This window comes from Dromiciops gliroides, chromosome 1, assembly GCF_019393635.1.
Source record: "Dromiciops gliroides isolate mDroGli1 chromosome 1, mDroGli1.pri, whole genome shotgun sequence".
Taxonomy (NCBI): Eukaryota; Metazoa; Chordata; class Mammalia; order Microbiotheria; family Microbiotheriidae; genus Dromiciops; species Dromiciops gliroides.
The window spans coordinates 434,351,852-434,375,580 of record NC_057861.1 but is presented as its reverse complement, the minus strand read 5'-3'; the positions used below and the strand labels follow the sequence as shown (position 1 = coordinate 434,375,580).

Here is a 23,729-nt window from a genome sequence, read left to right as displayed (position 1 = left end):
CTGCTCCCCACCCCCCCAAAAAAAAAGTAAGTTGTGGAAATGGCAAGGACTGGATATTAACAACAACAAAAAACCCCAAACCTCCAAAACCATGAAATTGACCAGATCTAAAGCGGAAAATTATTGATTACGAATATGCCATGCCATTCAGATCAGCTGCCTGTGGATATGCAGATAATTGATTGGCTATGACAAGTTTCAAGATCAATACTACAGGGGCAGCTAGGTGGCACAGTGGATAGAGCACCGGCCCTGGAGTCAGGAGTACCTGAGTTCAAATCCGGCCTCAGACACTTAACACTTACTAGCTGTGTGACCCTGGGCAAGTCACTTGACCCCAGTTGCCTCACTAAAAAATTAAAAAAAAAAAAAAAGATCAATACTACAATAGAAGATAAAAAGATAAAGAATGCAATTTTAGCATGTCTGTCCTTAATGTGTTTAAGCAAGCTACCAAAACTTTAAAATAGAAAACATGAAAACATAAAAGTATGTACAAAACTGAGGCTGAGGCTCATAGGTGGTTCAGCAGACAGAACACTTGGCCTGGAGTCAAGAAGACCTGATTTCTTTTTTGTTTTTCTTTTAATAAATATTTTTATATAAAATTTTTGAGTTCCAAATTCTATTCCTCCCCTCCCCCCTCCCTGAGGTGGTAAGGAATCAGATATAGGTTATACATGTATAATTATGTAAAACATTACCATATTAGTCTTTTTGTATAAGGAACACGAATAAAAGAAAAAGTGAAAGAAAGCGAAAAATAACATGATTCAGTCTGTTTTCAGTCAATATCAGTTCTTTCTTGGGAGGTGGATAGTATGCTTCATCATTAGGCCTTTGGGATTGTCTTACATCACTGTATTGCTGAGAATAGTTGTCATTCACAGTTCTTCACAGAAGAATATTACTGTCACTGTGCACAATGTTCTCCTGGTTCTGCTCACTTCACTATACATCAATTCATATAAGTTAAAGACCTGATTTCAAATTTAACCACAGAAATTTACTAGCTCTGGGAAATTGAGCTAGTCACTTGACAGGTGTCTGCCTCAGTTTCATCATCTGTAACACTGACTTACCTCCCAGTATTGTTTGTGAGGGTAAAATGTGATAATATTTGTAAAGTACTTAAGCAAACCTTAAAGTGCTATGTAAATGCTAGCTGTTATTATTATTATATTGACTCACCATTTCTTTTTTTTCTTCCAAAGTAATGGAACATTTATTTATGGAAGATGGGAAGATGGGAGACAGAGGAGTATTTGATTAGATCTAAGTTATTTCTCTTATAAGATATAGTTGCAGAGGGGCAGCTAGGTGGCGCAGTGGATAGAGCACCAGCCCTGGATTCAGGAGGACCTGAGTTCAAATCCAGCCTCAGACACTTAACACTTACTAGCTGTGTGACCCTGGGCAAGTCACTTAACCCTAATTGCCCCGAAAAAAAAAAAAAAGATATAGTTGCAGTCTTTATCAGCTAATGCTGGGAATACTAAGGAAATTAGTTGTCATTCCAATATCAATTAATTTTGGAAAAAGGGACATTTCATTATTTTTATAGTCCCTTTGATGACTATAGCATGACTGGTCCTACTTAGACAAATCAAATTTCCACACTAATGGTATTTGTTACCTTATAAAATATTGCCAAGACTCACAATGATAGTTCTAAATTGCACAAGATAGTAGTGATGCTCTGGTGCAGATTGCAGCTACGTGGAGCAATATTCTCAGTGTCAGTCTTTTCCTCAGCACCCAAAGACCGTGTTGCATTTAAGTTCACCTCCCTTTCTGTCACCATTTCTCAGTTTTGCCAATGTAAAAGTTACCGCATAAAGGCAAAAAGCAAAAAAACAAAACCAACCACAAAAACCTCCAACCCTGCCTCAACCAGTAAACATTTCATCATTTTTTCCCAATGAAGATCCTTCTAGAGCACAAATCCATTTGTTAAACATTATAGAAGATGCACACAGTATGATTTAACATTAGAAGGAAAAAAGTGCTAGAGTGGAAAGTGGTCTTGAAATGAAGCTTGGTGTGAGAACTGGGGAAGCCAGATCATCCTGAAACTTGAGAGGAAGACAGATCTTTGGCATTTCTCTTGTGACCTGTTGTTACTAGAGACAATAGCAGAACCATCACATTTAAACTCGACCATCTAATGTGAGAAATGCCAAGGTAGAATAAAGAGGATTTGGCAATGGATTAGATTGTATTGAGTCAAAGAGAAGAGGCAAATAGAGAATCTAGGGGCCAGGGGCCTCTTATTGTGACGGGTATGGTGGTGGATGTGATGAGTTCAAGTGGAGACACTTCAGATTTGAGTCACCCATGGCATATTAAGGTAGAGCTCTCCACCGGGCAATTGGAAATATGATCCTGTGGCTGTGGGGAGAAATGGAGGATAAAGATAGAGACGTGAAAATTTCATGCCAATTTCATCAGTAGATCCCTATGTCTAAGGTGGATCTGTAATAGAAAAGGCACAAGTTTCTAATGTTTTTAAACTTAATCAGTGTGACCTAAAGTTACTCTTGTAACTTTTTTTTTTTTTAATGTTAGGCTTGTAGACATTATTGAAACCACAAACAAAAGCTACATATTCTGGCAAGAAGTTTTTGATAATGAAGTAAAGGTAAGATCCACATGTTAAAATGGGTATTGTTCTGTATTACAAGTTTTACTTATGGCCAACTTTTTTGCTTTTCTATTTATTTGTGTGTGTGTGTGTGTGTGTGTGTGTATGTGCACACACGCGTGCTCATGTACACATGCACACACAGTTGAAAAAGTGATAGATAGGTAGTTGGCAGGGAAGACGGAGAAAGATGAGGGTTCACCTTTTCCCTCTTGGTATGCACTGGTGGGGTTATCCCGGACAGTCACTTAAACCTCTCATTGCCCCTGTTCTTTTAAGTCACAGAGAAAGTGGCAACCTGCATTGGGAGAGTTTGTTTCACAAAGGAAGCTGCTTATTTAAGATATAATAATCTCGGGGCAGATAGGTGGCACAGTGGATAAAGCACTGGCCCTGGATTCAGGAGGACCTGAGTTCAAATCCAGCCTCAGACCCTTGACACTTAACTAGCTATGTGACCCTGGGCTAGTCACTTAACCCTCATTGCCCTGCAAAAAAACAAAACAAAACAAAACAAAAAAAGAAATAATAATCTCCATCCCAAACCCTAATCAGTGGAACAACTGGGATGGATTGAAAGAAGTGATGATAAGTTTGGGTTTTTTTGTTTTTGTTTTTATTTTTGCGGGGCAATGGGGGTTAAGCGGCTTGCCCAGGGTCACACAGCCAGTAAGTGTCAAGTGTCTGAGGCCAGATTTGAACTCAGGTACTCCTGAATCCAGGGCCGGTGCTTTATCCACTACGCCACCTAGCTGCCCCCCTGATGATAAGTATTAACATAAGCAGAGAAGCAGCATGGCCTAGTGGATAGAAAGTCATCCTCAAAATCAAGAAGATTTGAGTTCAGATTCTGGCTCTGTGGCCTTGGAAAATTCATTTAATCTCTTAGAGTCCTAGGCAATTCTCTAAGATTATGAGTTGCAAAGAAAGGGCCAACTTGCATTGGCAACAGAGAGTTTCCTCACCTGGAAGATTTACTAGGAGTTCCCTAAACCAGAGAAATGGAAAGGAGTCCCTGTCTTTATCCCTAACTATAAACAAGGCCCTGGGAACACAAACATGAAAGAAATAGCTTCTTACAGTCCAACAACAGGGATAAGGCCTGTGCACATATAAATATGATTTAGGCAGCAAGTGATAAGGGTAGGGGAGAAGGGGACAAAGTACAGTATGAGAAAGGAGAGATTACTTTCAATTGGAGGTGGATCAAAGGAGGCTCCTAAACTGGACCTTAAAGGAAGGGATGTGCCACAAGTATGGTATTGATACCTAAACCAGACAGAGACAAAACAGAGAAAGAAAATTATAGACCAATTTCCTTAATGAATATTGATGCAAAAATCTTAAATAAAATATTAGCAAGGAGATTATAGCAATTCATCACTAGGATAATACATTATGACCAGGTGGGATTTATACCAGGAATACAGGACTGGTTCAACATTAGAAAAACTATTAACATAATCAACCTCATCAGTAACAAAACTAACCAAAATCATGATTATCTCAATAGATGCAGAGAAAGCTTTTGACAAAATACAGCACTCATTCCTGTTAAAAACACTAGAGAAGGGGCAGCTAGGTGGCGCAGTGGATAGAGCACTGGCTCTGGAGTCAGGAGGACCTGAGTTCAAATCCAGCCTCAGACACTTGACACTTACTAGCTGTGTGATCCTGGGCAAGTCACTTAACCCCAATTGCCTCACCAAAAAAACCCAACCAAACAAACAACACTAGAGAGCATAGGAATACATGGAACTTTCCTTAAAATAATAAGCAATATCTGCTGAAAACCATCAGCAAACATTATGTGTAATGGGGATAAGTTAGAGGCATTCCCAGTAAAATCAGGGGTGAAACAGGGATGTCCATTATCACCTCTATTATTTAATACTGTACTAGAAATGTTAGCTTTAGCAATGAGAGAAGAAAAAGGAATTAAAAGAATTAGAATAGGCAAAGAGGAAACAACTGTCACTCTTTGCAAATGATATAATGGTATACTTAGAGAATCCTAGAGAATCAACTAAAAAACTACTTGAAACAACTTTAGCAAAATTGCAAGATATAAAATAAATCCACATAAATCATCAGCATTTCTATATATGACCATCAAAGCCCAGCAGCAAGAAATAGAAAGAGAAATTCCATTTAAAGTAACTGTAGACAATATAAAATACTTGGGAGTCTACCTGTCAAGACAAACCCAGGAACTCTATGAACACAATTACAAAACACTTTTCCACACAACAGGAGTGTGTCAGGTAAGAGGGACAACCTGAGCAAATGCACAGAGGTGGGAAAGGACAGGAAGAGGTAAGGTAATGTTCAGTGGTCCACTCTGACTAGAGGAGCATAGAATCATGCAGAATGTAGAAGGCAGGTGCTAGTTCAGTCTAATCTCTGTATCCTTGGTACTTTGCACAGTGTCTTCAACATTGTAAGACACATTGTATGATTGTTGCTTGACTGAAAGAAGTCTTTAAAGAGTCAGATTGTAAAGGATCTCAAAGTACCAGGATAAGGAATCTGTATTTTATCTGTGGGTCATCACCAACTTGACAGTAGGGTGATGACCATTTTCCTCAGAGCAACTCTACTAATGCATAAAGGGGGTGTGATCTGCATTTTACCACACTGGCAGAATTACATGTCCCTAGGGAGCCACTGAAGTATCCATTTCCAGTCCTCCCTTCATTATAAAGCCTTTGGTGTGCTGTTTGTTGACTGTCAAGTTGAAGTAGGCAGTATCTACCTTTTTTTTTTTTTTTCTGGTAGGAGATTCAGGAAGGAAGGAGACACAACAAAAGGGAAATACTTGATTTTGTCATCATGGGGAAGATTCAGAGCATTTTTTGCTTATGATTTATACAGCCTAGCATGGAAATTCGTTTTTTTTTTAATTGCTTGTTTAAACTTGTTGCCTTTTTTTAGCCTGTGCCTTTCAGCTGGGACAAAGGACAGAAATTTAATGTCATCAGTATTTATTACTGCTCTCCCAGAGGCCACTGGGATTAGTCCCTTCATGTACCTTCAGTTCCCACAGGAAGATAAGTGGTAGAGGTTGCAGTGGACTCAGCCATGACTCTTTTAGGCCCATGTTGTCAAGCACAGGAGTTATCTTTATGCTGAGTTCTTAGTGTTAAAGTCCTATAACTAGGAAGGGAGGCACACACTTTGGGGATGACAGTAGGAGCTGGCTTTTTTGTCTTTGTATTTTCAGCGCTGAATACAGTGCAGTGCATACAGTAGGTGCTTAATAAATGCTTGTTGATTAGTTAATAAGGGTAGATATGTGTATGTAAGTGCATACACATACATACACACAGTGTCCCAAAAGCCAAAGTGCAGTTTTAAGCTTATAAAGCTTACTGTAAGCTTAACTGAATGTGGAAATATATTTTGCTTGATTGCATATGTATAATATATATCAAATTGCTTATTTCAGGGAGGGGATGGAGGGAAAGATAATTTGGAACTTGACATTTTAAAAAACAAATGTTAAAAATTATTTTTACATGTAATTGGAAAGAACATTATTTTGTAAACAAGCTTAACTAGACTAAGACTTTTGGGATGCCCTGCATTTGTTTGGGGTTTTTTTTGCAACAAACATTTATTTTATTTTTTCCAGTTACATGTAAGGGTAGTTTTCAACATTCATTTTTACAAGATTTAGAGTTCCAAATTTTTCGCCCTCCCTCCCTTTCCTCCCCACTCCACAAGACAGCAACCAGTCTGGTAGAAGTTATATATGTTCAATCCACAAGTGCTCTTTTTATCAGTTCTTCCTATGGGAGTGGATCATATGCTTCATCATTAGTCCCTTGGGATTGTCTTGGCTCATTGTATTGCTGAGAGTAGTTAAGTCATTCAAAATTGCTCATAGAACAATACTGCTGTCACTATGCACAATGTCCTCCCTGTTCTGCTCACTTCACTATACATCAGTTCATATGAGTCTTTCCAGGTTTTTCTGGGATCATCCTGTTTGTCATTTCCTTCTAGCACAATAGCATTCCACCACAATCATATACCACAGCTTCTTCAGTTATTCCTCAATTGATAGACATTCCCTTGATTCGCAATTCTTAGCCACCACAAAGAGTTGCTATAAAGATTTTTTGTACAATTTTTCCCCCTTTTCTCTTTTTCACGATTACTATTGTTAACTGTTTCCCTCCATCCTATTCTCTTCCCCATGATATTTACTCTATTATCTATCTTCTTTCACCCTATCCCTCTTCAAAAGGGATTTGCTTCTGTCTGTCTCTCCCCACCCCAAAATGCCTTCCCTTCTTTTGCCCCTCTCACTTTATCCCCTTCCCCTCCTATTTTCCTGCAGGGTTAGATAGGTTACTCCACCCAATTGAGTGTGTATGTTATTCCCTCCTTGAACCAATTCTGATGAGATTGAGGTCTTTGAGCCAATTCTGAAGAGTGTTAGGCTCATTTACTGCCCAAATTAAATAGAACACCCAATTGGGTGTGTGTGTGTGTGTGTGTGTGTGTGTGTGTTAATCCCTCCTTGAGCCAACTCTGAGATTAAGGTCTTTGAGACTATTCTGATGAGTGTAAAATTCATTTACTGCCCTGCTCCTCTCCCATCCCTTCTACTCCATAAACCCTTTCCTGTTCCTTTCATGTGGAATTTCACCCCATGCTAGCTCTGCCCTTCCCCCTCTCCCAGTGCATTCCTCTCACCCCTCAATTTTACCCTAAAGATGTCATCATGGGGCAGCTAGGTGACACAAAGATATCTTGTATTTTAAGGAAAATTTAGCCTCTTGTTTTGAATTTTTGGTTACTGCCAGTGATTTTCAAAATTCATTTGTATTTACTTATTCCATTAATGTATACTGTACTCTTTCTAGCTTAAGAAAGACGCTATAGTTGAAGTGTGGGTAGGCGAAAATTATCGTCAGGAATTACAGAAAGTTACAGCAGCTGGGTACACTACTGTCCTTGCAGCCCCTTGGTACCTAGACTACATTAGTTATGGACAAGATTGGAAGAAATACTATGCTGTGGAACCCCTTGATTTTAATGGTAAGTCATATCTATAAGGTGCTTTAAAAAAATTATAAAAATTAACTTTTGAAGTGTTTTCTTTTTTTTCTTTTTCTTTTTTTTTTCCAGGGCAATGAGGGTTAAGTGACTTGCCCAGGGTCACACAGCTAATAAGTGTCAAATGTCTGAGGCTGGATCTGAATTCAGGTCCTCCTGAATCCAGGGCTAGTGCTTTATCCACTGTGCCACCTAGCTGCTCCCAAAGTGGTTTTTTTTTTTTTTAATTTTAGTGAGGCAATTGGGGTTAAGTGACTTGCCATGGGTCACACAACTAGTAAGTGTTAAGTGTCTGAGGCGGGATTTGAACTCAGGTCCTCCTGACTCCAGGGCCAGTGCTCTATCCACTGCACCACCTAACTGCCCCCCAAAGTGTTTTCTTAAAGAAACAAGAAGTAGAAAATAGTTGAGCAGTCCTAAATTGCATGTTTGCATCTCTCACTACATCCCCTTCCCTCTTTTCCCATAGCCACACACAAAGTTGCCAAAGCCATCAACCAGATCATGGCACTCCCCTATTAAAAAAATCTTCAATGGCTCCCAATGCCTCCAGGGTAAAATACATAACCTTCAGCCTTGTATTTGTAAAGCCTTCCAAAATCTGACTGCCACTGAGCTTGCCAGTCTCATTTTACTCATTTAACCCTCTTTACTATGTTCCAAACTGGTCTTCTAGCTGCTCCTCTATCTCTCGTACTGCTTTTATATAAGCTTTATATAAGTTCAAATGCCACCTCCTAAATAAAGCAGGAACTCATACTTCTGGTTGTTAATGACCTCTTTCCAGAAATTATTGCACTAGGTGCCGCAGTGGATAGATCATGGAGTCAGGAAAACCCAAGTTCAAATTCAGCTTCAGATTCTTCCTAGCTGTGTGACCCTGGGCAAGTTACTTAACCCCTGTTTGCCTCAGTTTCCTCATCTGTAAAATGGGGATAATAGTACCTTCCTCCCAGGGTTGTGAGGATCCAATGAGATAACAAATGTAAAGTGCTTAGCACAGTGCCTGGCATATAGTAAGCACTATACAAATGTCAGCTTATGATTATGATTATGATTATGATTACTGCTATTAGCTATATCCCACTGGTAGAATGTAAACTTGTTTGCGAAAACTGTTTTTTATCTTTAGAACCCCAGCACCAAGTACATACTAAGTAGATGCTTAATAAATGTTGAATTTTTTTAATTTCATTTGTTGAATTTTCATTGAATTGGCTATTTTTAGACCTAGTAGGGGGAAAAAATGTAAATCTACCCGATTTAGGAATATAAAATGTGTGTAGTATATAAAGTACCCTTTTTTTTTATTTTGGGGGCAGGGCAATGAGAGTTAAGTGACTTGCTCAGGGTCACACAGCTAGTAAGTGTCAAGTGTCTTGAGGGCAGATTTGAACTCAGGTCCTCCTGAGTCCAGGGCTGGTGTTTTTATCCACTGTGCCACCTAACTGCCCCCTAAAGTGCCTTTTCAAAGGGGTTGGGAAAATGGATTTCTACAGCTTATACCTATATTCATTTACTGTGTCATCTTCAGTGATAGTATTTTAGATATGTCTTAATGAGCTCATGCTTATGGAAACCCTTGCCTTTCTTCAGGCCCTTATAGTGTTTTAGACCCGAGGCTTTTGACCCAGTGGAACTTAATCATTATTTACAAAGAAAACAGCTTCTATTGCTATAGATCTTCTAAAATGAACTTGAGCTGTCCATGGTGCTTCACACCTATTATCCCTGCTTCTGCTACTGGGGAGTCAGGCTGGTAGATCATTTGAGCTCTTGAGTTCTGAGCTCTAGTGAACTAAGCTAGCCAGGTACCTGACAAATGCTGAATCTAGCACTAATGACAAGCTTTCAGGAAGTGGAGCAGGTTTCCAGGCTGCCTAAGGAAAATCATACTGGCCTAGGTCAGAAATAGAGCAGGTCAAAGCTTCTGCATTCTGGGGGGCAGCTAGGTGGTGCAGTGGATAGATAAAGCACCAGCCCTACATTCAAGAGGACCTGAGTTCAAATTTGACCTCAGATACTTGACACTTACTAGCTGTGTGACTTTGGGCAAGTTACTTAACCCTCATTGCCCTGCACCCCTCTCGCCCCCCCCACCCCCAAAAGCTTCTGCATTCCTCAGTGGTGGTATCAGGCTGTGAGTAGCCCATGCACTTCCAGCTTGGGGGAAGATGGAGCGATTCTGTCCCAACAAAAACCCAAAACAACTCACTCAACCTACTACTACCACAACCTACTTACAGGAGGCAATGTGATATCAAGGATAGGGAGTTGGAAAGACCTGGATTTGATTCCTTTCTGAGATGCTGACCGACCCCAAGCAAGTCACTTCGCCTGAGATTGTTTCCTCAATTGTAAAATTGAGCACCTACCTCACAAGGGTCCTTAGGAACAATAGAAATAATGTATAAAAGTGCTTTGTAAACCTTAAGGCACCATACAGATGTTATTAGTTTGTAATTATTTATTATAGGTATTCATTTCCACCAAAGTTGTATTCAAATGCCACATCATGACATGGATGTGACCCTTCCCCTTAAATCCTCAAAAGCTTTGTTAAGGAGTTGCGTTATGGGGCAGCCAGGTGGCACAGTGGATAGAGTATCGGCCTTGGAGTCAGGACCTGAGTTCAAATTTGACCTCAGACACTTAACACATACTAGCTGTGTGACCCTGGGCAAGTCACTTAACCCAAATTGCCTCACAAAAAAAAAAAACAACAACAACAACAACATAAAAAGAGGGGGCAACTAGGTGGCACAGTGGATAAAGCACCAGCCCTGGATTCAGGAGGACCTGAATTCAAATCCCGCCTCAGATATTTGACACTTAATAGCTGTGTGACCCTGGGCAAGTCATTTAACCCTCATTACCCCACCAAAAAAAAAATACTTCTAAAAAAAGAAGTTGTGTCATGTTCTATGCCATTCCAGAAATTAATATTGTTATCAGACGAGACAGGGGTGAGTTTTTCTGTCTATTTTGAATAGACAATGAAAGAACAGACCAAGGTCAGTAGTAGTACAGGCTTTTCTCTATGTACCTTATGCAGCAGATATCTTTCTTACTTACAACTTGTATCTTATTTCAGGGACTAAAAGTCAGAAAGAACTCCTAATTGGTGGAACAGCTGCCCTTTGGGGAGAATTTGTGGATGAAACTAATCTCACTCCCAGATTATGGTATGGTATAACTTAAAGTGCCATTTGGCTTAGATAGTTCAATGTAAATGTGGTCAAATTCGAGTTTAGAAGTAAAGATTAAATAATTACCTGAAATAATGGAGGTGTGCACTTATCCCTGAATTAATGCAGGAATAGCATTACCTGTGTAGTATGGATCATTTGACTTAGACCTAACTTATTTAGAAGCCTTACGTGACCAATTTGTTTGGGGATGTACACTGTAGGCCTCGAGCAAGTGCTGTAGGGGAGCGACTTTGGAGCCCCAAAACTGTCCGAAACCTGGATGATGCTTATGAGAGACTGACAGAACATCGCTGCCGCATGGTCAGGTGAGCCTCTGGTATCACCAAACTGGGACATTGAAGTTGGGTGTGAGAGATGGGAGACAGTTACCATGTGAAGTAGAAATGAAGGACACTTCAAAAATAAGGACTTTAATTTAGAGAGAGGAGTTATCTGTTATTGTAGAGTCTCGAACACTGAAGTACATATAGCCTTTTTTGCTTTTAAGACCATTTATTAGGTTAAATGCCTAAAGCATTTAGTACTTTATTCCATCATTCATAGTGGGGTAGGGATGGGGGAAGTACATCTAATTTTTAAATAGTTTTTATTTCGAGGCTTATTAAAATACAATTCCAGAGCACTGGCTCTTGAATCAGAAGGCCTGGGTTCAAATTCCACCTCTAATAATTACTCCTTGTGTGACATTGGTCAAGTCACTTAACTTTCTGTACCTCAGTTTCAACTATGAAATTAGGGAGCCTGGACTAAATGACCTCTGAGATCCTTTCTGTGTCTCATTCTGTGAGCTTCCTTGGGTTTCAGTTCTCTTATCTGTGGTACCAGATGACTAAGGTCACTTTCATATTGAATGATCTCATAACCAGTTCTTCAAGAATTTAAAGGTTAACACCAAAATATTTGTATTATCCCTTTTTTTTCTAATACCTTTTATGCAGTAGCAACTAAAACTTCTGCTAAAAAAAATTAAAAATCAACCAAGGCATAAGTCATTCTCCAGGGATAAACTTAACAGATCAGATATTTTTATAATTTTAAAAAATTGTCTTAATTTAAACATTTCATTTTGTTTTTCTCTCTCTTTTAACAGACGTAAAATAGCAGCAGAACCTCTTTTTACTGGATATTGTGAACTGTGAAGTGTCCAAATGGAGCAGGATGGGGTACTAACCATTACAGTTGGTGGTTGCACTGTGATCAACTTAATTTTGAAATAATGTAAATTGAAATTTAAACTACAGATTTTTACAAATAAAATCTATCTTTGTAAAAATACTTTATTATATTCTTGAAGACTAAATTGTATAGCCCTGAAGAAGTTTATCCCCTTCATGACTTATAGAGGACTCTGAAGGCAGAGGAAAGAGCTTGGAAAGTTTACCTATAGATACACATTCAGAAATGGAAGGAGGAAAGATGGGGGTTGAAAAGCAGGAACATGGGGGGCAGCTAGGTAGCACAGTGGATAAAGCACCAGCCCTGAATTCAGGAGGACCCGAGTTCAAATCTGGCCTCAGACACTTGACACTTACTAGCTGTGTGACCTTGGGCAAGTCACTTAACCCTCATTGCCTACAACTGCCCTTGTAGGCAGGACAAAGAAAAGCAGGAACAGCAAGCCAGTCTGCCTATAGAGTGGACTTCCTCAGTCAAGCATTCTCGCTCAAAAGCACAAGTATCTCCTAAGAAGGTCATGAGGCTATCAGTTATTAAAATCAGTCTAAATTGCCCAGCCCACTTTAATATATAACCTGAGAATCTGTTTCTCTCAGAGAATGGAAGTTTTGATGGGATCTAGATAATTTTGGAGCATGAAGCACTTTGACAGGCAAGGGAATCTGGAGAATGATGTCAAGACAAACCAAAATTTTCCCTAGTGCCTTGAACCCAGTGCAGGATGGAGAAACAATCCCTTTCACAGAATGTGCCTCCCATGCCAAAACTTGGGCTTCTACTATATATCAGCTGAATGAGGGTATTAAATATACTTTTGAATGAAACACTTAGGACATACCATGTCCTAGAGTAGATGATACTCTTTCTTGTCAGAGATATTAACATTTTTCAGAGAAAAGATTGTTTTTGAGATTTTTATTTTTATATCACCTTCATTTCCAAATATAACCCCTAACTAGCAAGCCATTCCTTGGAATCGAGGATAGAGGGGCCAAAAAGGAAGAGGAACCTACCGTTTAGCAAAATCACCCAACCCATCGACCAAGGCTGAGAGTATATGCATTACTCCATATCCATAGTACCTCACTTCTTCAAAAAAGGGAGAGGAGATACATTTTCCTCATCTTGGCTTCAGGGACAAATTAGGCCATTCATTATATTTACACAACATTCATTTTATTTTTTCTCTCTACTTAGATTCTTGTAGTCATTGCAAATGCTGTTTTCCTCACTGTTTACTTCATTTTGTATCTTTCAAATAAATCTCTGAATTCTCCATATTCATAATTTCTTGCAGAACAATAATATTCCATCACATTCACACACTACAATTCATTTAGCCATTACCCTAACAGTGAACATCTACTTACTGTGTAGGGAATTTTAAAAAAAAAATATGAAAAAGCAGGCTACAATAAATAAATAGATAGATAAATAAATAAGCAAATAAATGTTATTATAGAATTTCTATATCACTTTCATACCTGGATCCCTAGAACTGAACCTCCCCTTGTAACAAAAACAGCTGAGCAAGAACAACTGCTATGGTGAATTCATGTGAATGCAACAATCTGCCCTTTCAGTCTTGCCTCAGCTGGGAGGAACAGGAAGGAAAGTTTCATGATCTGCTTTCCAATGCCTGGCCTCTTAGCATCTTTTCATTTACAGATGTGTAGTCATTCCAGTGCTGCTTATTTCACCCCCAGCATCAGTTCATTTAGATCCTTCCATGTGTCTCCACATTCTTCACATTTGTCATTTCTTCCTGCACATTTCCATTCCTTCGCCATACCACAGTTAAGCCATTTCACCATCTACTTTGTTGCCAGTTCCTTGCTACAACAACTCTGCTTTTGGTATATACTGAAACTCTGTTTCTACACACGGCCTTCTTGCTATACCAGTACGTCAAAGGTGATGAACAGTTTAGTCACTTAGACAATTTCCTATTGTTTTCCAAAATGGCTGCGGCAGTTCACAGCTTTATCAACTGTGTATTAATTTGCCCATCTGGGGTCTCAAAGTCCCTCTGAAATGGACCGAGATATCTGCCAATTTTGAGGGTGTGAGGTGAAACTACAGACAATCTAATTTAGAACTTGTTTTCATAATCGTTAATAGCTGGTAATTCTTCCTTTGAAAACCGTTCATAGGTTTTGTCCACTTCCCTTTTGAGAGAAAGCTCTCTTAGCTCAGGCTACTTAAAATAATTAAAATGATCATCAGTAATGTCAATAGGCAATCAGGTCATGAGACTTATGTAAAAACCAGGCTTGTTACAAGAGAAATGAACCTGTATGGGAACTCAATGGGCTCAAAGTTTTACAGAAGTTTACACTTTTATTATAGCAGGACAAAGGGAAGTGGGGATACCAGGAAAGGGTGTAACATGGGAGGGAGAACAGTGCATCAAAGGACACCAAAACCACTCCCCATGGGGAGGAGCGAAGGGGCAACAGCAAACAGCCACATTCTTTTTCCCATGGGGACTGCTAGACTACAAGATAGAAGGGTCCCCTTATCTGCAGAAGACCCCAACTTCACAAGCAGTAATCCCATAGATAGCTGGTGCCTCTCTTGCCTCCCAAGGACACACAAGGAGTTCAGCTTGGGATACAACAACAAATTAAGTCAGCCCAGTGTTTTTGAAAAATATGGCAACTCAAAAAGACACTCAGGGGGATCCCTTATCATGCCTTACCCAGCAAGGCTCCAGTAGTCAACAAGTGTATCCGACCAGTTAATTAAGTACTAAGTATAACCTGGACAGCTCACGTTTCATGTCATAAATGAGACTGGTATCTCCCTTCTCAGGAAAAGTCATTAACGGGGATCTTCATACAATGAAGAGACTTAACTGAGATAATGAACTCCCAGTTTTTTCATTTCCATGTGATTAAAACAATCAGGCCAATCCACTCCTTCGACTGAGCAAGGCATTTTGGTCCTGAAGGTTCATAGCTTGATAATTAGACAACTCTAGAGCAAAAGTTGCAGTGCCAGATGATAAAGTTCGGAGCACAGTTGAATATCCCTAAACAGAGTAATTTCACAGAAAATGATAGTCAGTCATTCAACATCAAAATATCTGTCCCCAATTTCTTTTTTCCCACTCTTTCTGACCACTTCATTAAAAATAAGCAAAGAAAGCTGTGTGGCCCTGGGCAAATTATTTAACCTTCATTGCCCCACAAAAAAAAAAAAAACTACCCCCCTCCCCAAAAAGCAAAGAAAAATAATGAAGTTAAGACTCAAACTGATTAGTTAATTTTCATTGTGTGTTAAAGATTAATATTGTAGTTTTTAGCTGATTCATTTGGAAGGTCCACACCTGGCCCACCCCTGAAGTTATGTATGCTACTGAGGTCAGAAGAACTCTCCATAGGCAGCTTTGAAGGAAACTCCCCTTTTGGGGAAGGAAAGCTTGAATGCTTCCCTGAAAGGGAGGCGGAGGGTGCTTCCGGAACACTAGGTGTCTTCTGGGACTTGGCCTTTTCGTGCTTGGCTCTTGTGGTGGTGATGTGTGGTGCATGTTCTGGAGCCACAAGCAACTGTAAACTTTCAGGTTGGTGAGCTAATTATAGAAAACCGTAAATTTCTTTGAACTAGCTTAACTGGAAACGGTCTGAGGATCACATAGGCTAAGTTTAGAGTTAAGAGCATTTCTCTGTATTTCTATTTTCCTATTTCCTTAGCTTTGATTTTTTTTATTAGTTTCACCTTTGTTGTTTAATTAACTCCCAAATAATAAAATCTGATCCTTTTGTGAACTAAAGCTTAGAGGCTCCTTTCTTATTGGCCTGGGAGAAATATCTAACAAGGGCAGTTCAGAGCAGAGGGAGAACCTAAAAGGTCCCTCATATTTCCAGGACCCCAGTATTGAGGCAAGTCACCCAAATAACGCTCCGTATATCAAATTTTGGCCCTCACAAATGAAACCATAAACTATTTTTAAAAAAATATGTGGATTTTATTTAGCTATGGTTTCCAAATCAAGTTTGCTTTATTTAAAGTATGTCAAAACCACAGGATATTACATAGCTGATAAAGGACTATAGAGATAATTTAGTAGTCCATTCCCTCATTTTCCAGATGAGAAGATCAAGTAATAAAGAGAAGTTAATGAAGTTAATGACAAGAGCTGAACTTAAAACTCAAGCATATTTCTGTCCAGACCATAGGTGTCAAACTCACAGCTACTCCTGCAAAACTGTCTAGTTGCAACTCAAACAAGATTAAAATGTGTTTGGGAAATTGTTTAAGTTAAAAAAAAAAAAGATAAGTAAAAACAATGCTACACAGAAAATGTTAGCTTGTGGTTTTCTTGGTCAATCAATAGAACACAACTGAGGTTCATTTTCTGTTTGTCACTACTGGTGTAGACCATGCTATCTTTCTTTTGTATTTTATTTTATTATTTTTTTTCCATGCTATCTTTCAATAAAAAGTACATGCTAATGTTAGGTAGTCAGTACTTGTCTGTTCAGGTCCCCACTATCCTGATGGTGATCTGTTTTGTGCCTGTCTAGGGACTCTGATGGCCTTGCCAGTTTAGTCATCTTTTTATAGTATTTACCAAATTTTTTTTTTTAATCATGAAATCTGGATCCTAATAAACCCACTCACCTGCAAAGAAGATGCAGAACACAGTACATATAATAGATAACAGTCTGTTTCAAACAGAACAAGAGTTATGTATGTAAAGCTCCTCCCAACCTGAGCCCCAATCTACTTTTCCAGCCTTGTTGTTTATTACTCCCCTCTGTGCACGTTGCAATCCAGTCGAACTGTCCTTCCTGTTGCTCCCAATACACAGAACCCCAACTCTTACCTCTGTGCCTTTGTACTGGCTGTCCCTTAGGCCTGAATGTACTCCTTCCTTACCTTCATCTCTCAGAATCCCTACTTTCCTGCAAGGTTCACTTTCCATATGAGGCTTTTCCCAATCCCCATCCCCTCCCAACTGCTAGAAATTTCCTCTAAGTAACTTTAAATATATATTGTATTTACTCATAAATGTACCTGTTGTCCCCCCTAGTTAGACTGTAAGCTCCTTGAGTCAGAAATGGTTTACACATTTGTCTCTGTGCCCAGTGCCTATGGCACTAAGCCTGGTGCATGGTGGACACTAACAAATGTTTGTTGATGCCCTCAAAGGTTATTTCTTGCTTTAAATTTGTGATCCTATTTGGTTTGGAGTTCACTGAATTGGCACCTTTCCTTTTTTTTTTTTTTTTGCAGGGCAATGGGGGTTAAGTGACTTTCCCAGGGTCACACAGCTAGTAAGTATCAAGTGTCTGAGGCCAGATTTGAACTCAGGTACTCCTGAATCCAGAGCTGGTGCTTTATCCACTGTGCCACCTAGCTGCCCTGCACCTTTCCTTTTGAGATATTTTTGTGCTAAAGAAGAGATTAGTATTTTGTCTTCCTTATATTCAGACAGGGACTCACAGTTGCTTCTATCACTCAAAACCAAATTACAGTAGTACTTCCTGGTTGCTGAAACTCATATACTTTCTCTTAATAAAGACTCTGACCTTTCCTCTGAGTACAAGTCTTTCTGATTTTATTCATACAGTTACATCCCTCGGGTAAATGATACTCAAAGAATGTGAAATTTCCAATAACAAAATAGTCCATACCATCATTTCAGCCAAAGGAACTGATCCAATGACAACTTTGTTATCCTGACGACTCTGGATTTCCTGAATGCTGCCTCTTCTCTGTGCAAGATCAGCTAGGACAGCACTGAGGTAGTCACTGGTCACTGTAACTTCCAGGTTCATTAGGGGTTCCAGAACTTGCTTATCAGCTTTCTTTAAAGCCTAAGAATAAAGATATTAAAGCGTTCCAATGAAATAAAATTCCTCAAAGCATAAAAATTTTACAGAACTAAATAGTGATTCCTCACTAATGTATTCAAACAATAACAACAACAAAATCCCTGTATCTAAACTTGAGTATCTTAACAGGACAAACAACCCATGAATCTTTTTTTTCTTTTTCTTTTTCTTTTTTTTTTTGTGGGGCAATGAGGGTTAAGTGACTTGCCCAGTCACACAGCTAGTAAGTGTCAAGTATCTGAGGCCAGATTTGAACTCAGGTCCACCTGAATCCAGGGCCAGTGCTTTATCCACCACAACTGCCCCCACAACCCATGAATCTTGCACAAAATTCCCTTATCCACAAATAGTAAGAAATAGTTACTTCTGGGGCAGCTAGGTGGAGCAGTGTATAAAGCATTGGCCCTGGATTCAGGAGGACCTGAGTTCAAATCCAGCCTCAGACACCTGACACTTACTAGCTGTGTGACCCCGGGCAAGTCACTTAACCCTCATTACCTTGCAAAAAAAAAAAAAAAAGAGTATGCTTAATAATGCAGAGGGTAATGTGGAACTGAAGGGTTCAGATATGGATTCTCCTGTCATTGAGTACATCCAGGTAAACAAGGCTCCCAAAATGTGATGGTGTACTTACAGGGCTCATGGTTGAATCAAGCCATACATGGCCCCTTCTTGTATTGAGATGATACTGAGAAAGAACAAATTGTTCCTAAACCAGGAGAGGACATTGCTCAAAAGAAAAAGATACTCAAAAAGAAAATGAAGAAACAAAAGCTTATGGCACAGGAATAAGTGTAACATTAGCATGCTAATAAAAGTGAAATTATAAAAAAAGATTCAATGAAATCCTGGGGTAGGCTTCATGTGAAAAAAAAAAACAACTTACTGACTTGGAAGCTGAAGAGGGATGGGCCAAAAAGGCCTAGTAATAATGCCTGAATAATAACACTGAGTAAGGTGACCTTCAAGCACCATGGACAATATTTTTATACCTTTTGCACACAACGGGAAACACAGGCAGAAACCATTGTTGTCGAGGTGCCAGGGTGAAGTGTCAATGAACACAGAGTAACTGCAACATCCTGGATTGGGAATCCAAGCAATGGTCCTAGACAGGGAAAAACAGAAATACTTTAGCCTTTTACATGTGCTATTTTACATCACTGGGAAGTGAGAAGTAAACAGTTCAAAAAAACAAAATGTCAAGATGGATACTACAGTGAAATTTATTTCCAATGGGGGAAGAAGGGAGAGAGGGAGGGAGAAAGGGAGAGAGGAGAGGGAGAGAGATGAGAATAGTAAGAGAGAAGCTACTTTACTAATTTACTCTAATTTACACACTCTACCTTGCAGGTATGCACTATGAATTCCATTTTCAATGGCCTCTTGAAACTCTTGCAGAAGCTCCTCCCTGATATTTTCAGCATAATCAATAACAGGGGTTATTTCGGATTTTTCTCTTGTACATGGCCTCACTTCCAGTTCCACAGTCACTAAATGTCTTTTCTCTCCTAATGTTCTATCCAACGTATCTGTAACCAACAGAGCAAATATTTACTACACAGTGAAGATGTGTATCCTAAGGGAAGGCACCATTTTACAAAAGTAGCCACTTAATGTTCCTTGAATTGAATTGGTTATTGTCTTTTGTACAAGACGATGTTGCACTGGCATTTGTTAGGACAAAAGAATAGCGCACACACACCACTTAACTGTCCCACAAATGGATGGCTGCACTAGGCAAGTCACCCCCAAAAAGTTGTTGCCTGCTTTCTGAAACTTGATTACCTACAAGTGTCTTCTGACTGGTGGGCATAAGTGTAGTTTGCAGCAGGAAAACAAGCTGGTTTTTGTTTGTTTGTTTTTGTTTTTGTCTATGTCTTGATCCCTACTTGATAACATTTAGTTAAATGAAATGATCTAGACATCTAGAAATACAAGAAGAACCAATGTGTCATAAATTTTTTTTGTACCTGTGGCACGGCCTGAGTTTAGGATGGTTTCTCTATATGCTATTTGTAGAGGACCAAGAAAAGTCTCGACTCCATATTCCCTCTTGATGCGGTCATTAATGATCTCAATGTGCAGCTCCCCCATGCCACAAAGAATAGTCTGGTGAAAAGAGGAAGAAAAAAACCAAAATTCAAGAAACAGGAAAATAATTTCAGAGAACACATACTATATTATTTATGTAATGATTTAGTTTCTTTCATTGCACTGTCCAAACTGAGGAAAATATTTGGAAAAGGCACACTCAGGCAGGGATATTTATTACACTATCCCATTAGCTGCATTCCCTTTTGCCAAATATGGCAGCAAGGACTTTTGAAAATAAAACAGGATTCAAAAGTATATTTTAAGAACTTGGAAAATGACAGTGAAAATAGAGACTATATATTTTTTTCCAATTAAAGTCAAAAAGGCCTTCAAGAGGAACATTAGCTTAGTTTAAATTTTCTTCTTCAATGGATACCTATTAGCTCTCTGATACTGGGCAAGCCACTTAGTCTGTGTTCCTCAAATGACTCCCTAGGTCTTATTTACTGGGGGGCAATCTATGCTAGTGGAACAGCAAATTCCCATAAACTGACATAATCACAGCTTCTTCCCTTACTCATATACACAGGGCTTTATAGTTTACAAAATGCTTTCTTTACCATAACTCTGCTAGGTAGGGCAGCTAGGTGATGCAGTGGATAGAGGTGCTGGGCCTGAAGTCAGGAGTACTCATCTTTATAAATTCAAATCTGGCCTCAGACACTTACTAGCTATGTGACCCAGGGCAAATCACTTAACCCCATTTGCCTCAGTTTCCTCATCTGTAAAGTGAGCTGGAGAAGGAAATTGCACACTACTCCAGTATCTTTGCTAAGAAAACCCCAAAAGAGGCTGGAAGAGTCAGACATGACTGAACGACAAGAACTAAAGGTAGGTACAGCAGTATCCCCATTTTACTGATGAGGAAACTGAGTCTCAGAGAAATTACACAACCTGTTCAATGTCACAAAAATACTATGTAACTTCAAAGGCCAAGTGCACTTTTCACTTCAATACAATGTCTCCCAAAATTATAAAACCAAAAGGAAAGATATATACCAAATGGTTATGATAATAATTAAGAAAATGTTTATGAGATATGATTATTCTTTAAAAAATAAACCAAAAAATCCCACAACAGAACTGATATCTCTAAGAAAGTATTATTCCTCTCAAATGAGCAACCTTCGGATGTTATTCCAAAGTACTGCCATTGATAAAAACATTTTTTGGAACTCCTGTTTTGGAATTACCTTCAGAGACTTTGCAACATAGTCTTTTGAATATCCTATTCAAAATAATGGTGACTCAAACTCTAGAGGGTGATTTTGATTTTTGTCAACAGCCAAAGGTCATTTGGAAACATCTGTTGAATGAGGAGAGTGATCAACCTGAGCAATACCATTTTTGTTTAGAAAACAAGAATAAAAACAAGCTGTGATTATAAATTAGCAAGACTGATTCACCTGGCTTGTAAACAGCTTCTAAAAACAATTTAATAACAGGAGTTTGAAATGTTTTGAGTGATGGCAGCTTCATTGGTATGAGTGTATAGCCTCCCAATGTGATTATTTTAAAAGTCAATAATTGCTATTATTATCATCATCATTATTATTATTACTTATATGGCTGAGACTTCTTTAACACTTTAATGTGTACAAAACTCTTTATTCGCAGCAACACTGGGAGGTACAGAGTAAAAGTTATGATGTGCTTTAAAAATTATTTACATCTGTATCATATATATAAACCACATATACATACATACATACATACACACAAACACATCTGTCTGCCTAACATTAACAAATATTAAATATCTGAATCACTCTCAAAATTATAGAATTAAAGATTTGGAAGGAACCTCAGATGCCATCTAGTCCAACCTATAACTGATTGAAATCCTCTCTACAAAGTACCTTTGCTCTAAGACCCGATAGGGAAGGGAAGCCATAGTCTTCCCAGGCACTTCTGGGTAGCTTTTAGCTCTTATTTATACTTATATTTATACTGCAAAATCTAGCAAGATAGCCCTTCAAACCCTTGAAGACAACTATCATGAATTCCACCTCCTGGTTAAACATCTCATTGAAAACAAACAAACAAACTTCATTCAACCTGGGGGTTCTCTTATTCAAACAAGTTTCATATAACAATGAAATTGAAGGCCTTCACCATCCTGGCTGCCTCATTGTGCACAATTTATTGCATCTCAATGCTCTCCCCCTAAATGGGGCTCTCAGAAATGATACCCAATACTCACTAGAAAAAATTTCTCTCTCTCTCACACACACACACACACAGAGGTCCATTTGGGAGTAATCTCATTAGAATAATTAACTGAGGGGCAGCTAGGTGGTACAGTGGATAAAAGCACCAGCCCTGGATTCAGGAGGACCTGAGTTCAAATCCAACTTCAGACACTTGACACTTGCTAGCTGTGTAACACTGAGCAAGTCACTTAACCCTCATTGCCCCTCCAAAAACAAACAGAATAATTAACTGAAGTTCACTCTTTTCAAGTGCCAACATATTAATTATTGTTAAAGAAATTTTTCCTAAAATATATTATACATGTCATTGCCTTCTTAAAAGAGAAGACCCAGGGGGGCAGCTAGGTGGCACAATGGGTAAGGCACTGGCCCTGGATTCAGGAGGACCTGAGTTCAAATCCAGCCTCAGACACTTGACACTTACTAGCTGTGTGACCCTGGGTAAGTCATTTAACCCTCATTGTCCTGCCCCCCCAAAAAAGCGGGGGGGGAGAGAAGACCCAGATATAATTTAACCTTTTTTGGATGAAAATGCTTGTTGAATTAGGTCATCATGAACATCCACTCAGCACAGTATGTAAATTCACATCAGGGTTCTGACCCAACTTTTGAGTTTTATTGGTCACATGTCTTACTGTTAAGCTTGTGAACATGTAAACCAGAGAATGAAACTTGAGAGCCTTGTGATCTAAAAACAGGTAACTTAGAGGTCTTTTTTAAAAGTATTTCTGAGAAGCACCTAGGTGGCACAGTGGATAAAGCACCAGCCCTGGATTCAGGAGGACCTGAGTTCAAATCCAGCCTCAGACACTTGACTCTGGGCAAGTCATTTAACCCTCATTGCCCCGAAAAAAAAAAAAAAAGTACTTCTGGTTGGATAACATGACAGAAAAGCAAAATTATAAGTGTTGGAGGGGATGTGGAACAATTGGGACTATTGCAACATTGGTGTTACAAACGGCTCCAACCATTCTAGCGAACAATTTGTTTTTGTTTTTTTGTTGTTTTGCTTTTTATGCAGAGTGATGAGAGTTAAGTGACTTGCCCAGGGTCACACAGCTAGTAAGTGTCAAGTGTCTGAGGCCAGATTTGAACTCAGGTCCTCCTGAATCCAGGGCCAGTGCTTTATCCACTGTGCCACCTAGCTACCCCTTTGGTGAACAATTTGGAACTCTGCCCAAGGGGCTATAAAACTATGCCATACTCTTTGACCCAGCAATAGCACCAATAGGTCAGTGTCTCAAAGAGATGAAATAAAAAGGAAAAGGACCTATATGTACAAAAATATTTGTAGTAGTTCTTTTTGTGGTGGCAAAGAAATGGAAATTGAGGGGATGCCCATCAATTGGGAATGGCTGAACAAATTGTGATATAGAATTGTGATGAAATACTATTGTGCTATAAGAAATGACAAGGAAAATGCTTTCTACATTTCTTTTTTTTTTTTTTTTGTGGGGCAATGGGGGTCACACAGCTA

The 23,729-nt window shown here is 39.1% G+C and overlaps 2 protein-coding genes across 2 annotated transcripts in view; one reads left to right on the top strand and one right to left on the bottom strand.

The window, feature by feature from the left end:
- HEXB (hexosaminidase subunit beta) overlaps positions 1–12,198 on the top strand; it is a 35,189-nt gene extending 22,991 nt beyond the window's left edge. The window contains exons 10-14 of the mRNA XM_043981251.1: positions 2,569–2,641; positions 7,519–7,693; positions 10,806–10,896; positions 11,124–11,228; positions 12,014–12,198. Of these exons, the coding sequence (XP_043837186.1) occupies positions 2,569–2,641; positions 7,519–7,693; positions 10,806–10,896; positions 11,124–11,228; positions 12,014–12,062 (493 nt within the window). The 3' untranslated portion in view covers positions 12,063–12,198. The remainder of the gene's footprint in view (positions 1–2,568; positions 2,642–7,518; positions 7,694–10,805; positions 10,897–11,123; positions 11,229–12,013) is intronic.
- A 536-nt stretch (positions 12,199–12,734) lies between these two features.
- The window catches only part of GFM2 (GTP dependent ribosome recycling factor mitochondrial 2), a 60,681-nt gene continuing 49,686 nt past the window's right edge, over positions 12,735–23,729 (bottom strand). The window contains exons 17-21 of the mRNA XM_044005409.1: positions 19,916–20,054; positions 19,289–19,474; positions 18,935–19,050; positions 17,742–17,924; positions 12,735–15,133 (exon numbers count right to left, since the gene is read on the bottom strand). Coding sequence (XP_043861344.1) covers positions 15,005–15,133; positions 17,742–17,924; positions 18,935–19,050; positions 19,289–19,474; positions 19,916–20,054 — 753 coding nt within the window. The 3' untranslated portion in view covers positions 12,735–15,004. The remainder of the gene's footprint in view (positions 15,134–17,741; positions 17,925–18,934; positions 19,051–19,288; positions 19,475–19,915; positions 20,055–23,729) is intronic.